The sequence below is a fragment of the Leishmania major genome, chromosome 26, assembly GCF_000002725.2.
Source record: "Leishmania major strain Friedlin complete genome, chromosome 26".
In the NCBI taxonomy this organism is placed as follows: Eukaryota; Euglenozoa; class Kinetoplastea; order Trypanosomatida; family Trypanosomatidae; genus Leishmania; species Leishmania major.
Window position 1 is genome coordinate 17,800 of NC_007267.2, and position 23,468 is coordinate 41,267.

The following is a 23,468-nucleotide window of genomic DNA, read 5'->3' on the forward strand; positions in this document are numbered from 1 at the left end:
CGCGAAACAGGCCATTATACCCACATCAACAAGCTGTCAGGAAGCGACGCAGAAAGCACCAGGGCGATAAGCTGACGGGTTGCCGGAGCTATGACGTCATCGCCGCACAAGACCACGGTTTCGATACAGGCTCGAAGCTCCCGCTTTCGGCACGCGGCAATGTGCTGCTCCACTGCTAAAAACAGATCTTCCGCACACGTGAGCAACGTGGACTGCGGTGTGCCTGAGCACGTTGCCTCAGAATGACCTTTACAGTCTGCCTGCTGGTCATTCCGCTGCATAAATTCTATAAGACGGTCTCTAACTTCTCTGAAGCAGTCCTCCACCAGCGGAGCACCGACTGTGGCAGAGGTGCCAAGGTCGCCCCATACGGACTCCAGCTCGGAAGAAATGACACCATCCAGCACGGGGGTGGCAAAAAGTACTCCATTATCACATTGCACGACAAGGGCGCTCTTGACACCGGCGCATTGAACAGCAAAAAGTGCCTGCGGCACCTGTGACACACAAGTGGTAGAGGGAACCCCCGCGCAGAGCCAGCGCATCACGTACGTGTAAAAAAGCGGATGCACCCAACTTCGCGACAGAACAACCACCTGCGTCATCGTGGCGAGTCGCATAGTCGTTACAGCCATGTCGAGAAGACGATCCAAGGCAACGGAGTGTCTTCCGCCCGGTACAAGCAGGTCAGCAGCCGTCAGCGTCACCGCCGCATCGCGGGAAACCGCTACATGCCACCTCTGCACCTCGCCCGCGGAAGAGACGCAAACAGATATCATCGACCGACCCACATCGATGACACAGGCACGCTCTGCAAAATCCATGTCCACGCTCGATTACACGCCACCAACTACACGGCGAAGGGGGGAATCAGTGTTGACCAGCACAAAGCATACTCGCAGCACAAGCCGAAATGTGGCGTACCTGTAAGCCTGAACGTCTATGAAATCGCTTTACAAGAGCTTCACCGTGCACACGACACACTACACCGCTACAAGTAGTGTCCACCGAAATACCTAAAAAAGTACGTGAAAAGGGTAATACAAAGAAGAAACGGCAAATGGAAGGAGCATGGATAAAATGACCCCAAACCCTTCCAAGGGTCGCATAAAGACAACGCACGTATTCGAGCCCCTCATTGACAAGGTTCGACGGCTTCATAGATCGCGGGTGCTGGGCCACTTCACGCAATACGCACGCGTGCGCCGCTCCCCGCGCCACTTTCCTCTCGCCGCTTCTCAGCGGTGAGAAGCGGGGGGGGGGGTACACCTGCCATGCGGGCCCACAGCAAAAAAAGAGCGCCGCCTCACGCGCCACGTACCGCCCGTGCGCAGACACACGGAGACGGAGGCGTGTGTGCCGCGCCTTGTGCGTACTCGGATCGCCACAATCAACAGCACACAAAACAAGCAAAAATGAGGGGGAGGGAACAGCCTCAGCCCTGACGGCGGTCGACAGAGAGAGAAAGCCAGGGCAACGCACCAGCAGCACCGTCACGCGCTCCTCGGCTTCTTTCCGGTTCGGGGCTGGAACATCGGCAGCGCGCTCGACAGAGCAAGCTTGTTCACCTTGGGCACCACCTTGGGTGGGATCAGGTTCTTGAGGATGCTTCGCTCCTTTCGCTTCCGGCCATGAATGCTGTCCTTCAGCGTCCGCTCCATGTCCGTCACGGGCTGACGCTTGGACTTCTTGCGCTTCACGCGCTGCTTGCCGTGGCGGCCAGGCATTGCGGTGCGCTAACGGGGGAGAGGGTTTGCGGAAAAGTGTGCGGCGTGGGGGGTCACAGGCACTACGCAGCAGGGCTGGCTTTGAACTCTAGCAGTGATGTCGATTTTGTTTTTCTACATAGGTAATGGGGCCAGAGGTGGTGGGGGGCGGCGCAGAAAGCAAGCGGGTGGGAGACGGGATATGAAGCAGGGGGACGAGGGCGGTCTGAAAGGTCAACCGGCTATATTTTGGGGGGTATACAAGACATGAGCGAAGGGGAGGCCATGGCGCCTGCACCGACACTCGGCACACAGAATTGTGCACTCCGAAAATGAAGAGAGGGGAGAGTGCCGCTACACCGCTGCGCTACTGAGCTGCACAGCCTCACCGTCGTTAGATGCCTTTGGCTCGCGTGACAGAGCCGCAGATGGGCGCCAAAGCGAGAAGGGATGGGGTGAAAAAAAAAGACGCACAGCACAGCCTAGCGGTGCTAACACTGTGACAAGGGAACGCAGCGTCACCCCTGCAGCGGGGAGGGGGGCTGCTTGGCTGCGGGTACTCGCCGCAGCAGCAGGCCCAGCGACGTGTCCGTCGACACAGCCGCGTCCACCTGCACGGGGTGCAGTTCGGAGAACAGGACACTGTGTGACGTTCGCAGCCCCTCCAGCACGTGCAGGTAGTTGGCGCTGTTCAGCGTGCGGAAGCTCCTCTCGCAGCCCAGCTTCAGCAGTACCTTGCGCGAGAGGTTGAAGAACGGCTCCGCCTTGCGGTCCTTCCGCGGCGGCCAGCTCAGCTCCGCACCCCGCGCCGCCAGGCAGTCACGGAACTCCTGCAGCGCCCGCCGCTTCACGCGGTCGCGGTGCACGTCCGCTCGGGCGTAGTCGTCCGCGTAACAGTTGGCAACCATGCGCTGCTCCCCCGCCGGCGTGCGGCTGCTTAGCCCCAGTGCCGCGTGCTCCTCCGGCTCATACTGCACAATCCTCCAGCAGCGGTAGCACTCCGCGAAGAAGATGACGTACTCGGACCAGTTGCGGAACCGCTGCATCGCCGCGTCGTAGAAGGGCAGGTCGCGCACGAGGTTCTGCACGTGCGCCGCAGCGATGGAGCCGCAGAACTCGTCGTTCTCGATGACCGTCCGCACGTGCTCCTTCAGTAGCATCTCGCACGGCAGCGGCGCGCCCACCTCCACGGGCGCACACCAGTCCACGTCCACCAGCAGCGTCACCAACGACGGTACCTCGCGCACGAAGCGCGCCGATGTCACGGGGGCGTTGTGCGTCAGCGGGCCAAGATAGTGCACAGTACCCCATGGGAGGCGCAGCGCCAGGAACAGGCCTCGACAGCGCGCGCTGCGCTGCGGCACATCCACGCAGAAGTGCAGCTCCGTGAAGCCGTTGTAGCGCCGCGCGTCGGCGCGCACCGCCTCCACCGGCAACGCAACCGTGTACGCGCACGGCAAGCACCGCGACGCGAGGTGCAGCCGCACCACCACTCCGTTGACGGCGAGGTCAACTACTGCCAGCGCGTCCGGGTGCGACAGCCGCGGCGGCATGGCATGGAACTGCTGCAGTGAGCCTTTCTTCCCCATCCTGCAGCGGACACACGAAGGGGAAGGGGGGAGGGGTAACGGAGCTCGTAGGATGAGCTCCGCGCCAGTCGATAGGAGGCCACGCACGCAGACACACTCACGCAGGGAGGTATAAAACAAAAGATGTACCAGGGCGCAGGTGCAGGAAAGCAGGGGGAGGCGTACCGAGGGAAACGGAGACGGCTGCGGTGGATGCGGTGAAACGCTTTGAGCCTCGAGGAGGTGTGAGGACCCACGGCAAACGCTGGGGCGAAGGCCGGTATGCATCCTTCGACAAGTGCGCAGGCGCGTCACGGTGTAAAGTGCGCGTGGGGAGGGAGGGGGGGGTGACGGCCATGCAGAGCGAAGGGGCAGTTGAGGAGGGAGATGGGGTGAAGGACTAAGGAGGGAGAACAGCGGCGGTGCTGGCGCCTTCGCTCTCCTTTGTGTGCGCGCGCCTGCACACCATCGGAGCGGGCCAGTACTTTGTGTCCACGGTGCGCAAAGCACGGACAACAGCCAGCTGCGCCGCGGGCGTTGTTTCTGTGAAGCGCGCAACACCAGCGCATACAACCAGGCAGCCCTCTGCTTTCGCCCCATCTCTCACGCCCCCCACCCCCGACACACACACACACACATAAGACCACCACTGTGTTGGGAGGGGGGAAGGGGCTGAGCACGGGAGGGACAGAGGGGGGCAGCCAAGAGAAAGAAGACAAAGCAAACACCAAACACCACGTCCGAATCGCTCCAGGACGGCGGCCGCACACACGCACGCAGCTGCCGAGTCGCTACTTCTCCATCGCGGCGCGTGGCGGCAGGTTCTGGAAGAACTTTCTCGCCAGGCTAAAGTCATTGCGAGTGCGGAAAAAAAGCGAGCTGTAGATGAGCGTGAAGAAGACACCACCGACAAAACCCCAGTTGCGCAACTCGATGTCGCCCGCCCGCCGCCGCTCGACCAGCCTCGGCGAAACGTACTCGTCGTAGGTGCACTTGAGCAGGTATGGCACGCCGGCCCACATGACGGGCACGCGCTTCAGGTAAGGGATGTAGCACCCTCGCATCATCAGCGACAGCGTTGCGTAGCCGGCGTAGGCACCGTTGCTCGTGGCGTTGCAGTCGAACTGCGAGTTTGTCTTCGTACGGCTCACCTGCGCAGCAAACACGTAGGCAAAGCTGGAGAACAGCCCGGCGCCAACGTACACGGCCATCGCGTGCCGCCACCCCAGCACTTCGGTCAGCGGCTTTGCCACCGCCCACGCCATGACGCAGTTGACGATGCAGTCCGTGCCGTTGGTCACGTACAGGCATGACAGCGGGTTCGGGTAGAAGGCGCTGCTCCGCGTCAGGAACACGTCACGCATCACCATCGGCTTCGAGCTGCGCAGCATCACCGGGTTCGCCGCGTAGCTGTTGGAGTGGTACAATATGAAGAGCGTCTGGTCCGTGGTAAGCGCCATCGCCACGATGGAGCCGGTGATCTCCGCGTACGACGGCATGCCCGGCGCGCGCACTGCTCAGCGTGGGTTTGTGTGTGTGTGTGTGTGTGTGTGTGGTGTGTGTGTGTGTGTGGTGTGTATGCGTATGCCTATGTGTGTTTGTCGCTTGCTTACTTGTCCCTGACCTGTCGCCCAGGCAAATAAAAGACGGTGTGCGGCAGCACGAAAAGAGGAGAGGAGGGGAGGCAGTGCGCCCGGATGAGTGCAGGCAGCGCGCCTCCATCGAGGAGGAGTGTGGCGCAGGCGGGACGGCATCGTAGCGGCGTCGCGTCGCTGTCTCGCAGCACAGTCGCCTGTGCGCGCACCGAAAGAGGAACAAGGAAGATCAGAGAGGCGTGTAAGAGGAACAACAAGGCAGATGGCGCGCACAGGCACTCGCAGGAAAGTGCACAATGGCGCCCACGCCCCCGGGTCGGATGGCATTCGCACATTGATGGAGACACAGTGGCGTGTCGCAAGGGCAATGGGAGGGGGTGGGGGGTAGGCGAGCGCCGCACAACGCGACAAAAAGAGAGAAACCGCAACAGACAGACGCACACGGCCACACGTACACAAATAAGCTGCAGGTGGGGGTTCCCCACACCAGCGCGGATGAGGAGAGAGAGGGGGCGAGCGGTGCTTACATGCGTGACTTGATGTAGCGCTTGTAGGAGAGAATGTCCATGTTCTTGCGCACCGCGGGCAGCTTGTCCTCGCCCTCCTTGATTAAGGCGTTCTCGCTGATGTCGTCGTGCTGCATCGGCACAGACGGAAAGGTCAAGCAGCAACGCAAGCAGCGCACCGAAGACGCAGTCGCGCGCCTCGACCACCAGCGGGTGCGTCGGCCTCTGTGCGCACATCGCACGATAGCAGTCCGCGAGGACGCGCAGCACACCGTTTAAACAGCGCAGCACTCTCTGTGGTGCTGCTCACGTCGTACAGCCACGGGATTCTCATCGGCGGCGCGGACACAGAGGCGGCGAACTGCGCCGCGTCCACCAGCACCTTCGACAGCGCGTGCAGAGGGTTCCGCACACAGTGGTGCGGACCAACCTCTACAAGGCTGCCTTTAGGGGCATGGCACTGCAGCAATGCCGCCGACACGCGCGCAAAAAAAAAAACGGAGAAAACACAGCAGGCGCGAAAGGGGGAGGTAATGGTGCAGCAGAAGGGTGGAGAGGGGAAGCCAACGCTGCCCCGTGCAGCGAGCAGGGAAGGGCACAAGGAGCACGGAAGAGGGATGGCCGAGAGGTGAGAGAGTGGAGGAGTCGTAGGGGAAGAGGGCAATGGAGACACGCACACGGGGGAGGGCGAAGGAGCAGCGCACGTAGAACGTGGTCGCTGGTACGCACAACAAAAAGGCGCGGAAAAAGGTACACATGGGCACTGCCGCACACTCGACCCCGCTGCACGCGCAGAGTCAGCCCCCTGCCAACGAAGAGATTGCACGACCTCCGTGTCACAGTGTTGACGCCTTTGCGCCGTTCGTTTTTTTCCTTCAGCCGCACTTCATAACGGGCATCTGTCTGTGCCGCAGCTGTCAACTCACTACGGGGTAGAAGTGTGTTGTGTCCCACCACCACGTTCATAGGCGGCGCACTCACGCCGTCCAAGGGGAGCGAAATCAACGACACACACATACACGCAAACATGAACGCCTCGGTGCACGTAACCAAACGAGAAAAAAAGAGAGCTCTGGAAGCCCATGGCTTAAGAGTAGCGCCTACGTCGTGTAGTGGGCGCTACTCTCTCTCTCTCCTGTGACGGGCGCCCTTTAGCGCGCTCTCATGATAGACTCCTCCGCAAGGAGGGGGGAGAGGGGAAGGAGGCGTCTATAGGAATAAAGTCAGTTATACAGTACGATGTCCTTGGAGACGCACATACGCACACACCATCCATCGGCTACCGCTTTGTTTCTGCCGTCGCGAGTTTGTACATCACTTACCTCTCTGCTGCGCGTGTGTGCGCGTCTGTAGCGTGCCGTCTTTCTCTTCCCTACAGTCCAGCCTTTGCCTGCACCCAGCGACAGATAAACGCGGCGGCCGGGGGGAGGGGAAGGCCAAAGAACAAAAACGCAACAAGCGCCCTGCCACACAGCGATAAGCAGAGAGAGAGAGAGAGAGACAACGCAGAAAGCAACGAGAAATCGTATGGGGACCCTAATCAGCAGCAGGTCTGCGCGTCTGACCAACAGAAATAGCAGAGTGCATGCACATGCACTGGCACAAAACACCTCAAACCTAGCAGACAAGTATTGTGGAGGGGGGGGGATCAGGTAGAGAGAGGAAGATGAAGTGACGCAGAGAGGCGCTTCGCATCGTAAACTGTCATTCGTCTGGTGACCGCAGAAGAGCAGAAGACGGCACAGAACAGAAGGGAACTGCGCTGGTGCAGCGACAACCAATGTCTACACACTACAGGCGAACCAAAGACAAGTCACAAAAAGTCGATTCGTAAGAATCCACAAGAGGGAGCAACATGGCCTCACATAAAGACGCTGTGAGCAACTGTACTTATTTACTGGCCGCATCGCTGCAGAAGCCCGAACAATATCGCCCAGCCACACTGAGCGGAGAGACACGACCTTACACACCTTTAGAATAAGAGGCCCCCAGTACAACTGTCATTCCCACTGCCGAACCGCCGCCCTGAAAAGGTTCGACGGCTTCATAGATCGCGGGTGCTGGGCCACTTCACGCAATACGCACGCGTGCGCCGCTCCCCGCGCCACTTTCCTCTCGCCGCTTCTCAGCGGTGAGAAGCGGGGGGGGGGTACACCTGCCATGCGGGCCCACAGCAAAAAAAGAGCGCCGCCTCACGCGCCACGTACCGCCCGTGCGCAGACACACGGAGACGGAGGCGTGTGTGCCGCGCCTTGTGCGTACTCGGATCGCCACAATCAACAGCACACAAAACAAGCAAAAATGAGGGGGAGGGAACAGCCTCAGCCCTGACGGCGGTCGACAGAGAGAGAAAGCCAGGGCAACGCACCAGCAGCACCGTCACGCGCTCCTCGGCTTCTTTCCGGTTCGGGGCTGGAACATCGGCAGCGCGCTCGACAGAGCAAGCTTGTTCACCTTGGGCACCACCTTGGGTGGGATCAGGTTCTTGAGGATGCTTCGCTCCTTTCGCTTCCGGCCATGAATGCTGTCCTTCAGCGTCCGCTCCATGTCCGTCACGGGCTGACGCTTGGACTTCTTGCGCTTCACGCGCTGCTTGCCGTGGCGGCCAGGCATTGCGGTGCGCTAACGGGGGAGAGGGTTTGCGGAAAAGTGTGCGGCGTGGGGGGTCACAGGCACTACGCAGCAGGGCTGGCTTTGAACTCTAGCAGTGATGTCGATTTTGTTTTTCTACATAGGTAATGGGGCCAGAGGTGGTGGGGGGCGGCGCAGAAAGCAAGCGGGTGGGAGACGGGATATGAAGCAGGGGGACGAGGGCGGTCTGAAAGGTCAACCGGCTATATTTTGGGGGGTATACAAGACATGAGCGAAGGGGAGGCCATGGCGCCTGCACCGACACTCGGCACACAGAATTGTGCACTCCGAAAATGAAGAGAGGGGAGAGTGCCGCTACACCGCTGCGCTACTGAGCTGCACAGCCTCACCGTCGTTAGATGCCTTTGGCTCGCGTGACAGAGCCGCAGATGGGCGCCAAAGCGAGAAGGGATGGGGTGAAAAAAAAAGACGCACAGCACAGCCTAGCGGTGCTAACACTGTGACAAGGGAACGCAGCGTCACCCCTGCAGCGGGGAGGGGGGCTGCTTGGCTGCGGGTACTCGCCGCAGCAGCAGGCCCAGCGACGTGTCCGTCGACACAGCCGCGTCCACCTGCACGGGGTGCAGTTCGGAGAACAGGACACTGTGTGACGTTCGCAGCCCCTCCAGCACGTGCAGGTAGTTGGCGCTGTTCAGCGTGCGGAAGCTCCTCTCGCAGCCCAGCTTCAGCAGTACCTTGCGCGAGAGGTTGAAGAACGGCTCCGCCTTGCGGTCCTTCCGCGGCGGCCAGCTCAGCTCCGCACCCCGCGCCGCCAGGCAGTCACGGAACTCCTGCAGCGCCCGCCGCTTCACGCGGTCGCGGTGCACGTCCGCTCGGGCGTAGTCGTCCGCGTAACAGTTGGCAACCATGCGCTGCTCCCCCGCCGGCGTGCGGCTGCTTAGCCCCAGTGCCGCGTGCTCCTCCGGCTCATACTGCACAATCCTCCAGCAGCGGTAGCACTCCGCGAAGAAGATGACGTACTCGGACCAGTTGCGGAACCGCTGCATCGCCGCGTCGTAGAAGGGCAGGTCGCGCACGAGGTTCTGCACGTGCGCCGCAGCGATGGAGCCGCAGAACTCGTCGTTCTCGATGACCGTCCGCACGTGCTCCTTCAGTAGCATCTCGCACGGCAGCGGCGCGCCCACCTCCACGGGCGCACACCAGTCCACGTCCACCAGCAGCGTCACCAACGACGGTACCTCGCGCACGAAGCGCGCCGATGTCACGGGGGCGTTGTGCGTCAGCGGGCCAAGATAGTGCACAGTACCCCATGGGAGGCGCAGCGCCAGGAACAGGCCTCGACAGCGCGCGCTGCGCTGCGGCACATCCACGCAGAAGTGCAGCTCCGTGAAGCCGTTGTAGCGCCGCGCGTCGGCGCGCACCGCCTCCACCGGCAACGCAACCGTGTACGCGCACGGCAAGCACCGCGACGCGAGGTGCAGCCGCACCACCACTCCGTTGACGGCGAGGTCAACTACTGCCAGCGCGTCCGGGTGCGACAGCCGCGGCGGCATGGCATGGAACTGCTGCAGTGAGCCTTTCTTCCCCATCCTGCAGCGGACACACGAAGGGGAAGGGGGGAGGGGTAACGGAGCTCGTAGGATGAGCTCCGCGCCAGTCGATAGGAGGCCACGCACGCAGACACACTCACGCAGGGAGGTATAAAACAAAAGATGTACCAGGGCGCAGGTGCAGGAAAGCAGGGGGAGGCGTACCGAGGGAAACGGAGACGGCTGCGGTGGATGCGGTGAAACGCTTTGAGCCTCGAGGAGGTGTGAGGACCCACGGCAAACGCTGGGGCGAAGGCCGGTATGCATCCTTCGACAAGTGCGCAGGCGCGTCACGGTGTAAAGTGCGCGTGGGGAGGGAGGGGGGGGTGACGGCCATGCAGAGCGAAGGGGCAGTTGAGGAGGGAGATGGGGTGAAGGACTAAGGAGGGAGAACAGCGGCGGTGCTGGCGCCTTCGCTCTCCTTTGTGTGCGCGCGCCTGCACACCATCGGAGCGGGCCAGTACTTTGTGTCCACGGTGCGCAAAGCACGGACAACAGCCAGCTGCGCCGCGGGCGTTGTTTCTGTGAAGCGCGCAACACCAGCGCATACAACCAGGCAGCCCTCTGCTTTCGCCCCATCTCTCACGCCCCCCACCCCCGACACACACACACACACATAAGACCACCACTGTGTTGGGAGGGGGGAAGGGGCTGAGCACGGGAGGGACAGAGGGGGGCAGCCAAGAGAAAGAAGACAAAGCAAACACCAAACACCACGTCCGAATCGCTCCAGGACGGCGGCCGCACACACGCACGCAGCTGCCGAGTCGCTACTTCTCCATCGCGGCGCGTGGCGGCAGGTTCTGGAAGAACTTTCTCGCCAGGCTAAAGTCATTGCGAGTGCGGAAAAAAAGCGAGCTGTAGATGAGCGTGAAGAAGACACCACCGACAAAACCCCAGTTGCGCAACTCGATGTCGCCCGCCCGCCGCCGCTCGACCAGCCTCGGCGAAACGTACTCGTCGTAGGTGCACTTGAGCAGGTATGGCACGCCGGCCCACATGACGGGCACGCGCTTCAGGTAAGGGATGTAGCACCCTCGCATCATCAGCGACAGCGTTGCGTAGCCGGCGTAGGCACCGTTGCTCGTGGCGTTGCAGTCGAACTGCGAGTTTGTCTTCGTACGGCTCACCTGCGCAGCAAACACGTAGGCAAAGCTGGAGAACAGCCCGGCGCCAACGTACACGGCCATCGCGTGCCGCCACCCCAGCACTTCGGTCAGCGGCTTTGCCACCGCCCACGCCATGACGCAGTTGACGATGCAGTCCGTGCCGTTGGTCACGTACAGGCATGACAGCGGGTTCGGGTAGAAGGCGCTGCTCCGCGTCAGGAACACGTCACGCATCACCATCGGCTTCGAGCTGCGCAGCATCACCGGGTTCGCCGCGTAGCTGTTGGAGTGGTACAATATGAAGAGCGTCTGGTCCGTGGTAAGCGCCATCGCCACGATGGAGCCGGTGATCTCCGCGTACGACGGCATGCCCGGCGCGCGCACTGCTCAGCGTGGGTTTGTGTGTGTGTGTGTGTGTGTGTGTGTGTGTGTGTGTGTGTGTGGTGTGTATGCGTATGCCTATGTGTGTTTGTCGCTTGCTTACTTGTCCCTGACCTGTCGCCCAGGCAAATAAAAGACGGTGTGCGGCAGCACGAAAAGAGGAGAGGAGGGGAGGCAGTGCGCCCGGATGAGTGCAGGCAGCGCGCCTCCATCGAGGAGGAGTGTGGCGCAGGCGGGACGGCATCGTAGCGGCGTCGCGTCGCTGTCTCGCAGCACAGTCGCCTGTGCGCGCACCGAAAGAGGAACAAGGAAGATCAGAGAGGCGTGTAAGAGGAACAACAAGGCAGATGGCGCGCACAGGCACTCGCAGGAAAGTGCACAATGGCGCCCACGCCCCCGGGTCGGATGGCATTCGCACATTGATGGAGACACAGTGGCGTGTCGCAAGGGCAATGGGAGGGGGTGGGGGGTAGGCGAGCGCCGCACAACGCGACAAAAAGAGAGAAACCGCAACAGACAGACGCACACGGCCACACGTACACAAATAAGCTGCAGGTGGGGGTTCCCCACACCAGCGCGGATGAGGAGAGAGAGGGGGCGAGCGGTGCTTACATGCGTGACTTGATGTAGCGCTTGTAGGAGAGAATGTCCATGTTCTTGCGCACCGCGGGCAGCTTGTCCTCGCCCTCCTTGATTAAGGCGTTCTCGCTGATGTCGTCGTGCTGCATCGGCACAGACGGAAAGGTCAAGCAGCAACGCAAGCAGCGCACCGAAGACGCAGTCGCGCGCCTCGACCACCAGCGGGTGCGTCGGCCTCTGTGCGCACATCGCACGATAGCAGTCCGCGAGGACGCGCAGCACACCGTTTAAACAGCGCAGCACTCTCTGTGGTGCTGCTCACGTCGTACAGCCACGGGATTCTCATCGGCGGCGCGGACACAGAGGCGGCGAACTGCGCCGCGTCCACCAGCACCTTCGACAGCGCGTGCAGAGGGTTCCGCACACAGTGGTGCGGACCAACCTCTACAAGGCTGCCTTTAGGGGCATGGCACTGCAGCAATGCCGCCGACACGCGCGCAAAAAAAAAAACGGAGAAAACACAGCAGGCGCGAAAGGGGGAGGTAATGGTGCAGCAGAAGGGTGGAGAGGGGAAGCCAACGCTGCCCCGTGCAGCGAGCAGGGAAGGGCACAAGGAGCACGGAAGAGGGATGGCCGAGAGGTGAGAGAGTGGAGGAGTCGTAGGGGAAGAGGGCAATGGAGACACGCACACGGGGGAGGGCGAAGGAGCAGCGCACGTAGAACGTGGTCGCTGGTACGCACAACAAAAAGGCGCGGAAAAAGGTACACATGGGCACTGCCGCACACTCGACCCCGCTGCACGCGCAGAGTCAGCCCCCTGCCAACGAAGAGATTGCACGACCTCCGTGTCACAGTGTTGACGCCTTTGCGCCGTTCGTTTTTTTCCTTCAGCCGCACTTCATAACGGGCATCTGTCTGTGCCGCAGCTGTCAACTCACTACGGGGTAGAAGTGTGTTGTGTCCCACCACCACGTTCATAGGCGGCGCACTCACGCCGTCCAAGGGGAGCGAAATCAACGACACACACATACACGCAAACATGAACGCCTCGGTGCACGTAACCAAACGAGAAAAAAAGAGAGCTCTGGAAGCCCATGGCTTAAGAGTAGCGCCTACGTCGTGTAGTGGGCGCTACTCTCTCTCTCTCCTGTGACGGGCGCCCTTTAGCGCGCTCTCATGATAGACTCCTCCGCAAGGAGGGGGGAGAGGGGAAGGAGGCGTCTATAGGAATAAAGTCAGTTATACAGTACGATGTCCTTGGAGACGCACATACGCACACACCATCCATCGGCTACCGCTTTGTTTCTGCCGTCGCGAGTTTGTACATCACTTACCTCTCTGCTGCGCGTGTGTGCGCGTCTGTAGCGTGCCGTCTTTCTCTTCCCTACAGTCCAGCCTTTGCCTGCACCCAGCGACAGATAAACGCGGCGGCCGGGGGGAGGGGAAGGCCAAAGAACAAAAACGCAACAAGCGCCCTGCCACACAGCGATAAGCAGAGAGAGAGAGAGAGACAACGCAGCGACATGCGAGCCGACAGGTCCTGCTTTTGCGCGGCCATTCCGGGAACGGGGAGCTGCCGTCGGTACCGCTGCTTGAGAGCTTTAGTTACGTCTCTTAAACGTCACGTCACGGGAAGTTGTGACGTCATGTCTCGCGGCATCGTCGACGGCAGCAGTGCTGGAGGAAAGAGGAAGCAGGGAAGGACTGAAGGAGTTGCACAAACGCTATTGAGAGTGCTTGGATAGCACATCACCGCAGCTCACAACACGAGGACCCGTGTAGTTCTTTGAGTCCCCACAGTTGTCCTCCGTCAGCGCCTCCTCGGAAAGAAGACTAATAAACTTAATATCCTTGTAGCGGCTATGACCTGTCGAGTGGATCTTCTCTGCCGCCTTCAGGAAAGGAATGCACAAAATCGAGACCATCTCAACAACCATTGCGTCGCTTGCCTCCACCAGTTGTAAGCCCGACAGCGCCGTCCCACCTGTTGCCAGGACGTCGTCGATGAGCACCACACGCGATCCCTTGCTGATGCTGCCGTAGCGGATCGTCATCACCTCCGGCGCAGCCTCTTTGTACTCCTTTTCGTACGGTTCGCTGCGGATAAGGAGACCGGCATTCTTGTCCGCCTTGCGCATCAACACGAACGGGATCCCAAGCTCCACGGCGATCATGGGGCCAAAGAGGAAGCCGCGAGCATCGAAGCCGAGGATATGCGTCGGGGCCGGCGACATGGTTCGGTACCGTTGCACAAGGAAGTCACGAATAGCTTTCAATGTCTCTGGAGACTCGGTGATGCTGCTGACATCGGCGAAGCGGGGGACATTACGCGGAGAGAAGACTGGGGAGTACCAGCAGTAGTTCTTCTTTAGCAGCTGCGAGAGTGGGTGGGAATCCTCTAGCAGGAAAGAGTTTGGGCTTATTTCCTTGAAGGACATGGTGGCAGGGTACAGCTGAGCAGACGAGAGCCGAAAGAGCCTGCGAAATAGCGAGAGTACAAAGTGCTATCAAAACCCTGTCGCCGTCGGTGGTGAGCGTACAACACAGGTACACAAGCGTGGCTGGGTATGTGCGTGTGTGTCGATGCTGCCGGTAGGTGTGTTGACAGATGGTGCGTGCAGCACCCCATACATCGTTGTCCCATGACGAAGGCAAGGCGAGACAGGGAGGCGCAGAGAAAAGTGCATGAGTGGAAGCAGCACGAGCACGGGCGCAAACATCCGTCAGCATACGTTGGAGCCCGCGTCCGCATCACCCCAACACATCCCGGCGCAGCAAAGACGCGTAGGCAATACGGCTGTGATGCGCCAAGCGGCAACAGATGCGACTCTGTGCTGCCTTGGGTGACCGCGAGGCGAGACCACAGGCGTAGAGAGCGCTTATTGGCTCTGCTGCGTTCGACGAAAGGGTCTGCCATGTAGTCCCAGTTCGCTTGTGTGCGGTGGTCTTTTGAAAGATATGGACATGCTTGCTGTGTGTGTGTGTGTGTGTGTGTGTGTGTGTTGTACGCACCTGTCTGTGTCGGAAATGGCAGTTTTCGTTCCTAGTGCCCTCTATGCATGACCCCCTTTCTCCTTTGGTGCGTCCCGAGAGTACGCCTACACATCGGAGAGGAAAGACATTTTCTATGTTCGTTGCCGTGGGGACGAGTGAAAAGGAGGTTGGGTATAGCTGCCTGAACTGGTGCAGGCGCTGGCAGCATCCATGCTAGCACGAACTGCTACTCAGCAGCTGAAGATGCCGTTGGAAGCACTGAGGACGGGGTTGCGCGGAGGCGCTCCATACGCGCCCGCTCGAGCTCGCAGACAGCGGCAATATCCTCCGCAACGACGTCGCGGCGTCCGTGACTTGCCGCGTGTGACCGCATAAGCGCCATCGCCACTGAGAAGGAGTTGTTGTGCAGCAGTGGATCTCGATTATTCCACCCTGGCAGGTTTCTCGACATCTCGAAAAGCGCGCGTGACGCCCTCTCCGATAACGTGTCGTTCACCGGCGATGGCGCGTCAAGGCAGCGGACAGCGTCGAGATAATCTCGCACCGCACCGCTGCTGACTTGGTGCGTCTGGGCAGCCTCCTGAGGGGGTAGCTTCGGGTCAGGGCTCCACCGTAGACTCATGGCAAAGCGAAAGAGCGGGTGCACGGCGTCTGGTGCATCTCTGCCGTCCACCGCGAGGGTGGAGACGTCGACTGGCAGCTCCAGTGTTTGATAAGGGTACTCGAGCAGCAGCTGCTGCTTGTGAATCAGCGCAAACATCCCTTCGTACCACGCCTCATCGCGTGAGCCTAGTGACGCGCAGTCTATCGTGACGTGCGTGCCGTTGGCTACCTGCAAAACACCCGTCTCCAGATAATTAAGGTCATTGTTGTACTTTGGAGTGACACGGCCCTGTGGAAGCGCCCGCAGCACCTCGCCTGTGAGGAGAATCTCTGCCACAGGCACGATCTCACGCAACTGCGCCGACCACTCCGCTGCAACCAGCTGAGGGGAACTGATCAGCAGCGGGAGGTCGCCGACAGGCGTCGATGCGCTGTGCATGTTCACCCTTGCGCAGAGATGAAGAATCAGGTATTCTGCTGTCAGTGCATCGCCTCGGGTTAGTGTGCCCGTAAGGTATGCGATGGCGTTTGTGCGGGCTTCTGTCATGGGCGACGCGATGAGCGGCGGAGTCGCTATGTGGTGTCGCACCTGAAGAGAGCTCACCGGTGTGTAAGAGAGGCAGAGGAGTCTGCTTACAAGACCTCTTGACAATTCTGTGGCATTCCATGCACTAAAGCGCTGGAAGTCGTCAACGTCGTTCACCTGCAGTTGGTCGTCGGGGAAGTGCTGGAAACCATAGAAATCTATCACGTCATTTATGCGAAACGGATTCTGACGCGCACCATTCTCGGCCGGGAGCAGCACCGTGACGACGCACGCCCCTTGAAGCTGGGGGCTGCACGAAGGATGCGGGAAGTTCAGAGATGGACCAAAGGCCGACAAACTGGATGACTGTGCCGTTGCAGTAACGGTGTCGCTCTCGCTGGTCATCTGCCTGACGCACTTCCGGATGCACTCCTCCTCGGTGCTGCTCGTAGGAACCCCCGTCGGGGCGTCCTCGTCGCGGTCGGCGCGCTTACGGAGGGTGCCCTCATGTGCGGCGCCGGAGGTGCGCGGTGGTTCATCCGCGGTGTAAAAGTGCAGGTTGCCGGGGACGGGGATCACGTACAGCGAAACGGCGTCCATGTATTGCACCTCATCCCCGTCCGCCGCCTCCTGCGCGCCGCTGGACGAGAAGAAGTTCTGGCGGGACGCACAGAACAGATGAAGCTCGGGCTGCACCTCCTGAATCATGCCGCGGCAACGGCAGAGCTTGCCGATCGAGTGAGCCAGCTGCGTCGGCGGGAACACATCGATTGCCGTGCTCCGGCACTCTGGCGACTGCAGGTACTTGTGGGCGTAGCGAACAGCCTCGGCAATGGAGCCGCTGGTGGTGCTGAGCTCGCGCAGAAGCGCCTCCATATCATGTTGTGTTGGCATCGCTTCCCTCACAACACGGCAGGCGCCTCAAGAACGGGGATGAAGAAAGGGGGAGCAAAGGACAGCTGTCCACAGTGCGCTACAACCGAGCCGACGCGGAATCGCTCGTTGGCCGGCGAACTGCGAAATGCGTCTCCGTTGAGTATTGCAGCGACGAGAAGCCACAGTAGACCGCGGAGAGATACTTGAGGGGAGCAAGACCTCTAGAAGTGAGGAAGATGCACCGATACCTGTATGTGTGTGTATATACACGCAAAAGCACTCGGGGATGACAGTAGCTCGCTGCAACACCAAAGAGCTCAGGGAGAGTGGCTAGTCTTGGCGACGACGAAGCCGTGATGAAATGTCAGAAAACGTCATGTATGTACACGTGCCCATGAAAGAAGCACGGAGAGCGGCGCACTCATATACGCGAGAAAGGGGTAGCGGAGACGTGGGGGATGGCGGGGGGTTCGTGGACGCTCGGGAGGGTGAGCCACCCGGATGAGAGAAAGTGCTGAGGAAGGGAGGGGAAGGGGAGCGCGTGCGCGTGGCGGAGCAACTCACTCAAAGTGAATGACTGTAGAGGAAGGACGCTGTTTGCGGCGACCATGAACGACCGTGGCGCTTCTTGCGGTTTGTTGCCTACCTTCTGCTCCCCTTCGTACAACACCCTTGTCATTACCTGACATACGTCAGCCTCTGCAGCGGAATCACGGTACTCATGAAGAAGCGCTGATGCACAAGTCAGGGAGTAAGACTAACCAGCGGCCAAGCCTCTCGCCTGTGAGCGTGTGTGCCTCTACATATGCGTTTTTTTATTGTGGTGGCCGCGCATCCACGCCCCTGCGCAAACCTTCCTGCGGAGAGCGAATGCAGGTGGCGAACCTAGAGAGAGAGAGAGGCAGAGGCCGCAAACGCCACCTGCTCAGAGAAAAGTCATCGCCGGATCAAATCTGTTGCACATGGCACATATGATAGACTTGGCGGGGGAGGGAAGGGACGTATAGAGACCGAATCCAAAGCAACACAAGAGGAGAGGCACAGAAACCGAGAAGTGGATAAACGACCCCTAAAAGTGAAACCATCGAAAGAGAAAGGGGAGGGTGGATGAAAGAGAGCGCACTTCCGCACGCAAGCGACCACAAAAACAGACAGGTACGTACGCGTCTGCACCGACGGCTGAATGTGGGTGGATAGCCGGAAATGCAGACACACACTATCGGCATGCATGCCAATGCACGCCTGTGAATGCGGAGGTAGGATGCCGAAGAGTACACCAAACAGAGAGAATACACACATGCACAATGAAGACAGAAAAAGAAGCCACAGCAACGAGAGTCGCCTTGAACACGTACCCAAGAGAAGAACAGCGTCACCTAAAGTAGTCCTTCACCTTTCGTGCAGCCGCATGGAGAAAGCCCGCAAGGCAAAGGATAGAGGAAGGCAGGGCAAGAGAAAAGGTTCTCGAGAGAACGACAGACCGTCGGCCCTCAACGCATCTGACAAGATCCTTGCTCGCAAACGCGAATACATACATACGTGACGACAGAATGAGAATCGAGCAAAGCTGGATCAACGGAAGAGAAGGCACAAAAAAAAGGGAAAAAAATGTGCAATCCTCGACCGACAGGACGTTGGCCAAAACTACACAGGGACAAGCGTGGAGGCACACATCGAGAAAGAGAAATAACACCAGAACCACCCATACGCAAGAAGTCCAAAGCACCTCGGTTTAGGTTATAGAGGGGAGCAAAAAAGTTCGTGTTGGTTTTCTCCGCCATCCTCCGTACATGCATGCTGCAATAGAGCAGCAGTCGAACGGCCCCCCCCTACCCTCCCACACCTCTCCGGCCTGCCACAGACCCGCCCCGTGTGTCGTGCCCTGCAGCCGTAGACACACGCGCGGTACAGCAGCGCGCCGAGTCGATCATCGGTGCACCGCCTCGGCCTCATACTCTCTCCACCCACACCTCCGCCACGCAGGTCGCCTCGCAGCCGCTCACGTGATGCACAGTCCCCACCTCGCGCATCCTCCCTCGCGGCGGCTCAGCCTCCCCCCCCACACACACACCGGTGTGGGCCGTGTGAGGGTCGGGGGAAGGGGAGGAGGAGGGGGGGGGAGACACCTTCGAGTCACGCTGGCACATTGCCTATTCCCATATGGATGCCACAGACGTGCCCGCGGTCCCGGGTCGCGCCGACGCAACGCCGCCCCAGGACACGACCGCCGACATCAGCAGCCATGCACCGCTCTGACATCCCTGCGTAGGTGGGTGCCTGGCCCTGACACCACCAGCAGTGGGGAAGGGAGAGGGGGGAGGGCTCGACACCGGCAGGGAGAGGGGCAGGGGGTCGGGGAGCTCACTGGCTTCTCCCGCACAGAGAGCGGGAGTACCGGAGTCTGATGATATCGCCCACAGAGGGGTGCAGTAGACGCACCCACCCCCACCGTACTGCACAAAAGGCACCGCGAGTCGAAAATAAAGATGCCGGCGAGACGAACGAGAAAAGGGGCGCGCCAGCACACGAGTGAGAGGGGTGGAGAGGAAGCCGTGAAATCTGAGAACAACAAGGAAAAAGAGGGCGGTAACCGGGAGAATACAACAACGACCAAAAACGAGATATTCACACAGAAGAGGTGGGGAAGAACACAGAGCGAAACAAAGCATTCTCGTGCATCGAAAAGTGCATCTCCTGATGTCTACATGTGCGCTATTTCCAATTAGCGACGTTAGTTGAAGAGGAGTGACTTCCGTGACGCGCAACGAGCGTGAGGCGAAAGATGAAGAGACGAGGCCTCTGGGTGGAAAACAATGCCATGGCTGGTTCACTGAAAGAACGATGTTTGTATGTTGTTGTTTGTATGTGTGAGTGGGGTTGTGTGTGCGCGTGTGTACAAGTGTACACATGTGCGCGCCTGCGCTCACGTGCGTCTCTCGCTCCCCGGTGCTCTCATCCCCTGGCGCAAAGCACGACGAAAAGGGAGAGAGCGGATAGGGGAGGATGGTGCTCGGCGAGGAAGATGCGATGAACAAGCGGGCAGAGGCGAAGGAGGCGCAAATGCCATTTGAAGTGGAGGAGCGGAGTGCGGCATCCGTCTCCCCTTCATCTTTCGCCAAGCAACCGATAGACATGCACACATGCATACACAGGTGGGGAAGGCAGGTGGGAGAAGGCAAACGGTACGAGGCACAGCCTCCAAACAAAGTAAAGGACGAAGGGAACGAAGAGAGAAGACACGCACGAGTAAAGACGATTGTGAAGCGACATGGACATTCACTCGCCACCGCAGCTTAACGCTCACAGACACACTGCCTAGGCGCTCAACGTCCCGAAAAAAAAAAAAACAGGGGAGGGAAGGGGGGAGGCAAGCGAACTGGCACCTTCACACACACCGCATCTAGCCGACCGAGTATTAGGCGATAAGAGGGAAACGAAAAAAAAAAGACAATCAAACGCCTGCGCCTCTAGCGCGCGCGCACGCACTCAGATGTGCATGCGAACGACGCCACAGACATCAACGACACATATCATCATGCCGTGTAAACTACTTCCTGCAATACTAGCAAGAAGCACCGCACATACAAGGAGAGCAGAAGTGAGAGGCGTCGACACACGTGCACAGAAAGGAAAGGAGAGAGGTTCGCATGAGTGACACAGAGCGCCTTATATACATACAGCCAGCGGTGGAACAGAAGCGCTCTGGAAAGAAGAAAAAACGACAAAAGGCAATGCAGAGCTCGGCGGGCTCCTGTCACTGTTAATGTCAGCGCCGAGCGGGCAGGAAGTATAAATCACACGCACACCAAAGTCATGTGGAAGCAGGAAAGACGAGGAAGAAAAACCGGCCGCCTCCAAAAGACGGGCGCGCTGCACGCGAAAACGAGCACTTCTACGCAGTGTATTACAGAGAGAGAGAGAGAGAGAAAAATAGCATGTGCAGACATGGAGAAGCACTTCGAAAATGCTGCGGATACCAAACGGTGCTGGAAGAGTGTGAGCAACGGGGGGAGAACGCACGCATATGGGCCATCGAGTGTACCTCACAGGTAGTCGCATCCCCTCGCGTTGTACGGATCAAGCTCGCTGTACACGGAGTCGCACATCGCGAGTCTGTCAAGAAGCGGGAGCAGTAAGAACAGCTCGCGGTCTTTCGGGTCGTTGATCCACGTCTTGATTGGAATGGCGTTACGCTGCTGAAACGAGTAGGCGGCTGGGCTGTTGTCGAGGATGACAACTCTACGAAGATCGCGACCGAGTCGGTGGAGATCCTTGACGTAAGAGCGCTCGCTGAAGGTACAATGCTCGCGGAATAGACGCAAGTTGCCCAGAATACCGTGCGGGTCAATTTCGTCCATGAGTTTGTCACAGTAGGCGCGCATGCTAGCAGTGAAAATGACCACTTCGAAGCGGCGACTGACAAAGCGAAGAAAATCTTCCAGATAGGGCCGGTACTTGACGCTGACAGTATACGTCTTCCCTTCGGATGGCACGAGCAGCACCTTGTCGTACACGACATCCGAACTTGGCTGAAACGTGGAGTGCACCAGCGTCTCATCCACGTCCAGCACTAACGTCACCTTCGGCACGGAGGCAAAGGGCAGAGGCGGCAGCAGCGGCTTAATCTCAACCTCTTGAACCAAGCATGGCGAGCAGTTCGTGGGCGACTTGCGAAGCAAATCGAGCCGCGTGGTCGTCGTCCCATTACGGCGGTTCATCGGAATAATGCTGCGGGTTGTCAAGTCAGGCACCACGTCGACCTGCTGCACCTGCGTCACAATGTTCTGTTGGGGAGAGGCATTGACACTATTTTGACTAGGCGAATTGCCCCCGCTGCTACTACGCTGAAACTTCTCTCGATACTGCTTGAAGAAGTTGATCGCCTCCTGCGTCGTCGGTTTGTGCGCCGAAGACATCTTCGTAGGGGGGAAGGTGCGGCGTACGGGAGAGAGCGTGTGCACACAAACCCACAGAAGTGCGGCGCAAGAAGAATACGCGCACAAACGGAGCCACGGCTGTGGCACGACTGATGCGCAGACACCTCAATAAAAAGGTGCCACAATGATGCGTGTGTCGATGCGGCTGGCGCGCCTAACAAGCCACCGTGTAGGAGGAGGGTATAGAGGGTGTGCAGGAGCTGCGATGCAAGACCGAAGTCGATCACACGAATATGACAACAACAAGGAAAGGTTCCGCTCCACAGAAAGAGGGGGAGTGTGGCCAGAGAGAGAGAGAGAGACACGAACAATGAGGGGGAGGAAGGGAGGGAGAAGAGGAAAACAGCAACAGAGAAAAGAGGAGGAGGAGGGCACGGGGACAACACACAGAAACAGTGGAGCAGGGAAACGAAAGGAGGAGGGCGAGCTCCGAGCACACACGCACGGGGAGAGAGAGAGAGAGACCGAGCAAAGCAGGAAGAGAATGAGACGATGTCGGTGGCACGATCGAGCAACCGAGCACGAAAATAGATGGCGACGAAGCGACGAATGGGCAGTGCAGGCTTCCGGAGAAGTGAAATGGAAAGCGCGACAGGTGTGCGGTGGACGAGCGGGTGATCAGCTCGCTGCGCTGCGCCTCCGCGACGGCGCTTGGAAGAACGTTGCAGAATATAAAAAGAGAGAGATCGCCCTGCCCCCCACCCCCCACCCTTAGGGCGCTTGCTCACCTACACGCACTACTCACCACAACGTCACCACCACGCCTTTCCAGTGCAAAAGGCAAACTGGAGAGAGAGAGAGAGAGACAGAGAGACAGAGAGACAAAAAAAAAGGGCGCCCGGATATCCGTGACGGTACGGCGACAAAAAAAGTGATGAAGCGAAAGGAACAAAGCACGGCGTTATAAACGATGCACCAGGAAGCAGCGAAAGAGAGAGGAAGAAAAAGCACACGCGCACACAAAGGACAGCGATGGAGAGAGGGGAAAAAGGGGAGGGAGTGGTGCCGTTGCAGCGATTTATGGCAGTCGTTAGTTCCAAATAGGAGAGACGGTCAGAGACACTTAGAGAAAAGAAGGGGGAGGAGGGCGGAAGAGTGGGTATGAGCAGGGAAGGAACAAAGAAAGGGAGGAGGAGTGTAGCAGAAGGCTGGAAACGAAAATCACAAAAAAGAAGCTCCGCTGGTGTTTTTTTTCTTTTCGTTAGTGTGTGTATGTATGTCTGTCCACCTTAAGGGGGTGGGGTGTCGGATAACTCCATGTGCAACTGACGCGGTAGCGTTGGATGCGCCGATGGTGAGGTGTATAGAGAGAGAGAGAGAGAGACAGCAAAGAGATCAAGTAGAACCGTCAAAGGGAATAGAAGGGGGAGCAGGACGAAAGAAGTGAAGGCACAACCGTCTCCGTCGGCGCGTGCGGGTTTGCGTAGGTCTGTGCGCGTCCACGGAGAAGCGAAACCAACACCAAATGAACAAAGAGAAAAGAGCAAAAAAAAAAAGAAAGCAAAGGACGAAGTAGCGTAGGGGGAGCAAAGTGAGAAGAACGAGAACGACCGCGGAAGGGAGGCAACACCGAGGAGAGAGAAGCCGAGGGCACGCAATGCGGCGACGAAAGGTCACGAAAGGAACAAGCGAAAGTTGGTGGCAGAGCGGTGATGACACAAGGAAGTAAAAAAAAAACGAAAGACAGTGCAGGAAACGGCAAGAGTAACGCCAATGGGAAAACAACCCACGATACGACGTCAAGTGAAATGGAAAGAAAAGAGGGGCAGCAGAGAAGAGGTGCGTAACACGAAGGTCTCCAGATGGTGCCTGGGGAAGCGAAACACACTAAGGTGCGTCCGTGCAGTGCGGTATATTCACTCTGTGACTTCCAAAGTATATATCTTTTTTTCTTCTTCTTCGGTATA

At 59.1% G+C, this 23,468-nt stretch overlaps 10 protein-coding genes across 10 annotated transcripts; all 10 read right to left on the bottom strand.

The window, feature by feature from the left end:
- Positions 1 to 14: 14 nt before the first annotated feature.
- Positions 15 to 824, bottom strand: LMJF_26_0058 (hypothetical protein; the record flags this gene model as incomplete). Its single annotated transcript, XM_003721756.1, has 1 exon — positions 15 to 824. One exon carries the CDS (start codon positions 822 to 824, stop codon positions 15 to 17), a length of 810 nt encoding a protein of 269 aa, XP_003721804.1.
- A 669-nt stretch (positions 825 to 1,493) lies between these two features.
- Positions 1,494 to 1,727, bottom strand: LMJF_26_0060 (conserved hypothetical protein; the record flags this gene model as incomplete). The annotated part of the gene is made up of 1 exon (XM_001683962.1): positions 1,494 to 1,727. The coding sequence occupies one exon, from the start codon at positions 1,725 to 1,727 to the stop codon at positions 1,494 to 1,496; it is 234 nt and encodes a 77-aa protein (XP_001684014.1).
- A 497-nt stretch (positions 1,728 to 2,224) lies between these two features.
- LMJF_26_0070 (conserved hypothetical protein) lies at positions 2,225 to 3,295 on the bottom strand (the record flags this gene model as incomplete). The annotated part of the gene is made up of 1 exon (XM_001683963.1): positions 2,225 to 3,295. One exon carries the CDS (start codon positions 3,293 to 3,295, stop codon positions 2,225 to 2,227), a length of 1,071 nt encoding a protein of 356 aa, XP_001684015.1.
- A 770-nt stretch (positions 3,296 to 4,065) lies between these two features.
- Positions 4,066 to 4,734, bottom strand: LMJF_26_0075 (conserved hypothetical protein; the record flags this gene model as incomplete). The annotated part of the gene is made up of 1 exon (XM_001683964.1): positions 4,066 to 4,734. The coding sequence occupies one exon, from the start codon at positions 4,732 to 4,734 to the stop codon at positions 4,066 to 4,068; it is 669 nt and encodes a 222-aa protein (XP_001684016.1).
- Positions 4,735 to 7,754: 3,020 nt separating this feature from the next.
- On the bottom strand, positions 7,755 to 7,988 carry LMJF_26_0100 (conserved hypothetical protein; the record flags this gene model as incomplete). Its single annotated transcript, XM_001683965.1, has 1 exon — positions 7,755 to 7,988. The coding sequence occupies one exon, from the start codon at positions 7,986 to 7,988 to the stop codon at positions 7,755 to 7,757; it is 234 nt and encodes a 77-aa protein (XP_001684017.1).
- A 497-nt stretch (positions 7,989 to 8,485) lies between these two features.
- On the bottom strand, positions 8,486 to 9,556 carry LMJF_26_0110 (conserved hypothetical protein; the record flags this gene model as incomplete). Its single annotated transcript, XM_001683966.1, has 1 exon — positions 8,486 to 9,556. One exon carries the CDS (start codon positions 9,554 to 9,556, stop codon positions 8,486 to 8,488), a length of 1,071 nt encoding a protein of 356 aa, XP_001684018.1.
- Positions 9,557 to 10,326: 770 nt separating this feature from the next.
- Positions 10,327 to 11,034, bottom strand: LMJF_26_0115 (conserved hypothetical protein; the record flags this gene model as incomplete). The annotated part of the gene is made up of 1 exon (XM_001683967.1): positions 10,327 to 11,034. The coding sequence occupies one exon, from the start codon at positions 11,032 to 11,034 to the stop codon at positions 10,327 to 10,329; it is 708 nt and encodes a 235-aa protein (XP_001684019.1).
- Positions 11,035 to 13,349: 2,315 nt separating this feature from the next.
- On the bottom strand, positions 13,350 to 14,063 carry APRT (adenine phosphoribosyltransferase; the record flags this gene model as incomplete). Its single annotated transcript, XM_001683968.1, has 1 exon — positions 13,350 to 14,063. One exon carries the CDS (start codon positions 14,061 to 14,063, stop codon positions 13,350 to 13,352), a length of 714 nt encoding a protein of 237 aa, XP_001684020.1.
- A 782-nt stretch (positions 14,064 to 14,845) lies between these two features.
- On the bottom strand, positions 14,846 to 16,642 carry LMJF_26_0150 (conserved hypothetical protein; the record flags this gene model as incomplete). Its single annotated transcript, XM_001683969.1, has 1 exon — positions 14,846 to 16,642. One exon carries the CDS (start codon positions 16,640 to 16,642, stop codon positions 14,846 to 14,848), a length of 1,797 nt encoding a protein of 598 aa, XP_001684021.1.
- A 4,025-nt stretch (positions 16,643 to 20,667) lies between these two features.
- LMJF_26_0160 (nuclear lim interactor-interacting factor-like protein) lies at positions 20,668 to 21,540 on the bottom strand (the record flags this gene model as incomplete). Its single annotated transcript, XM_001683970.1, has 1 exon — positions 20,668 to 21,540. The coding sequence occupies one exon, from the start codon at positions 21,538 to 21,540 to the stop codon at positions 20,668 to 20,670; it is 873 nt and encodes a 290-aa protein (XP_001684022.1).
- Positions 21,541 to 23,468: the final 1,928 nt, after the last annotated feature.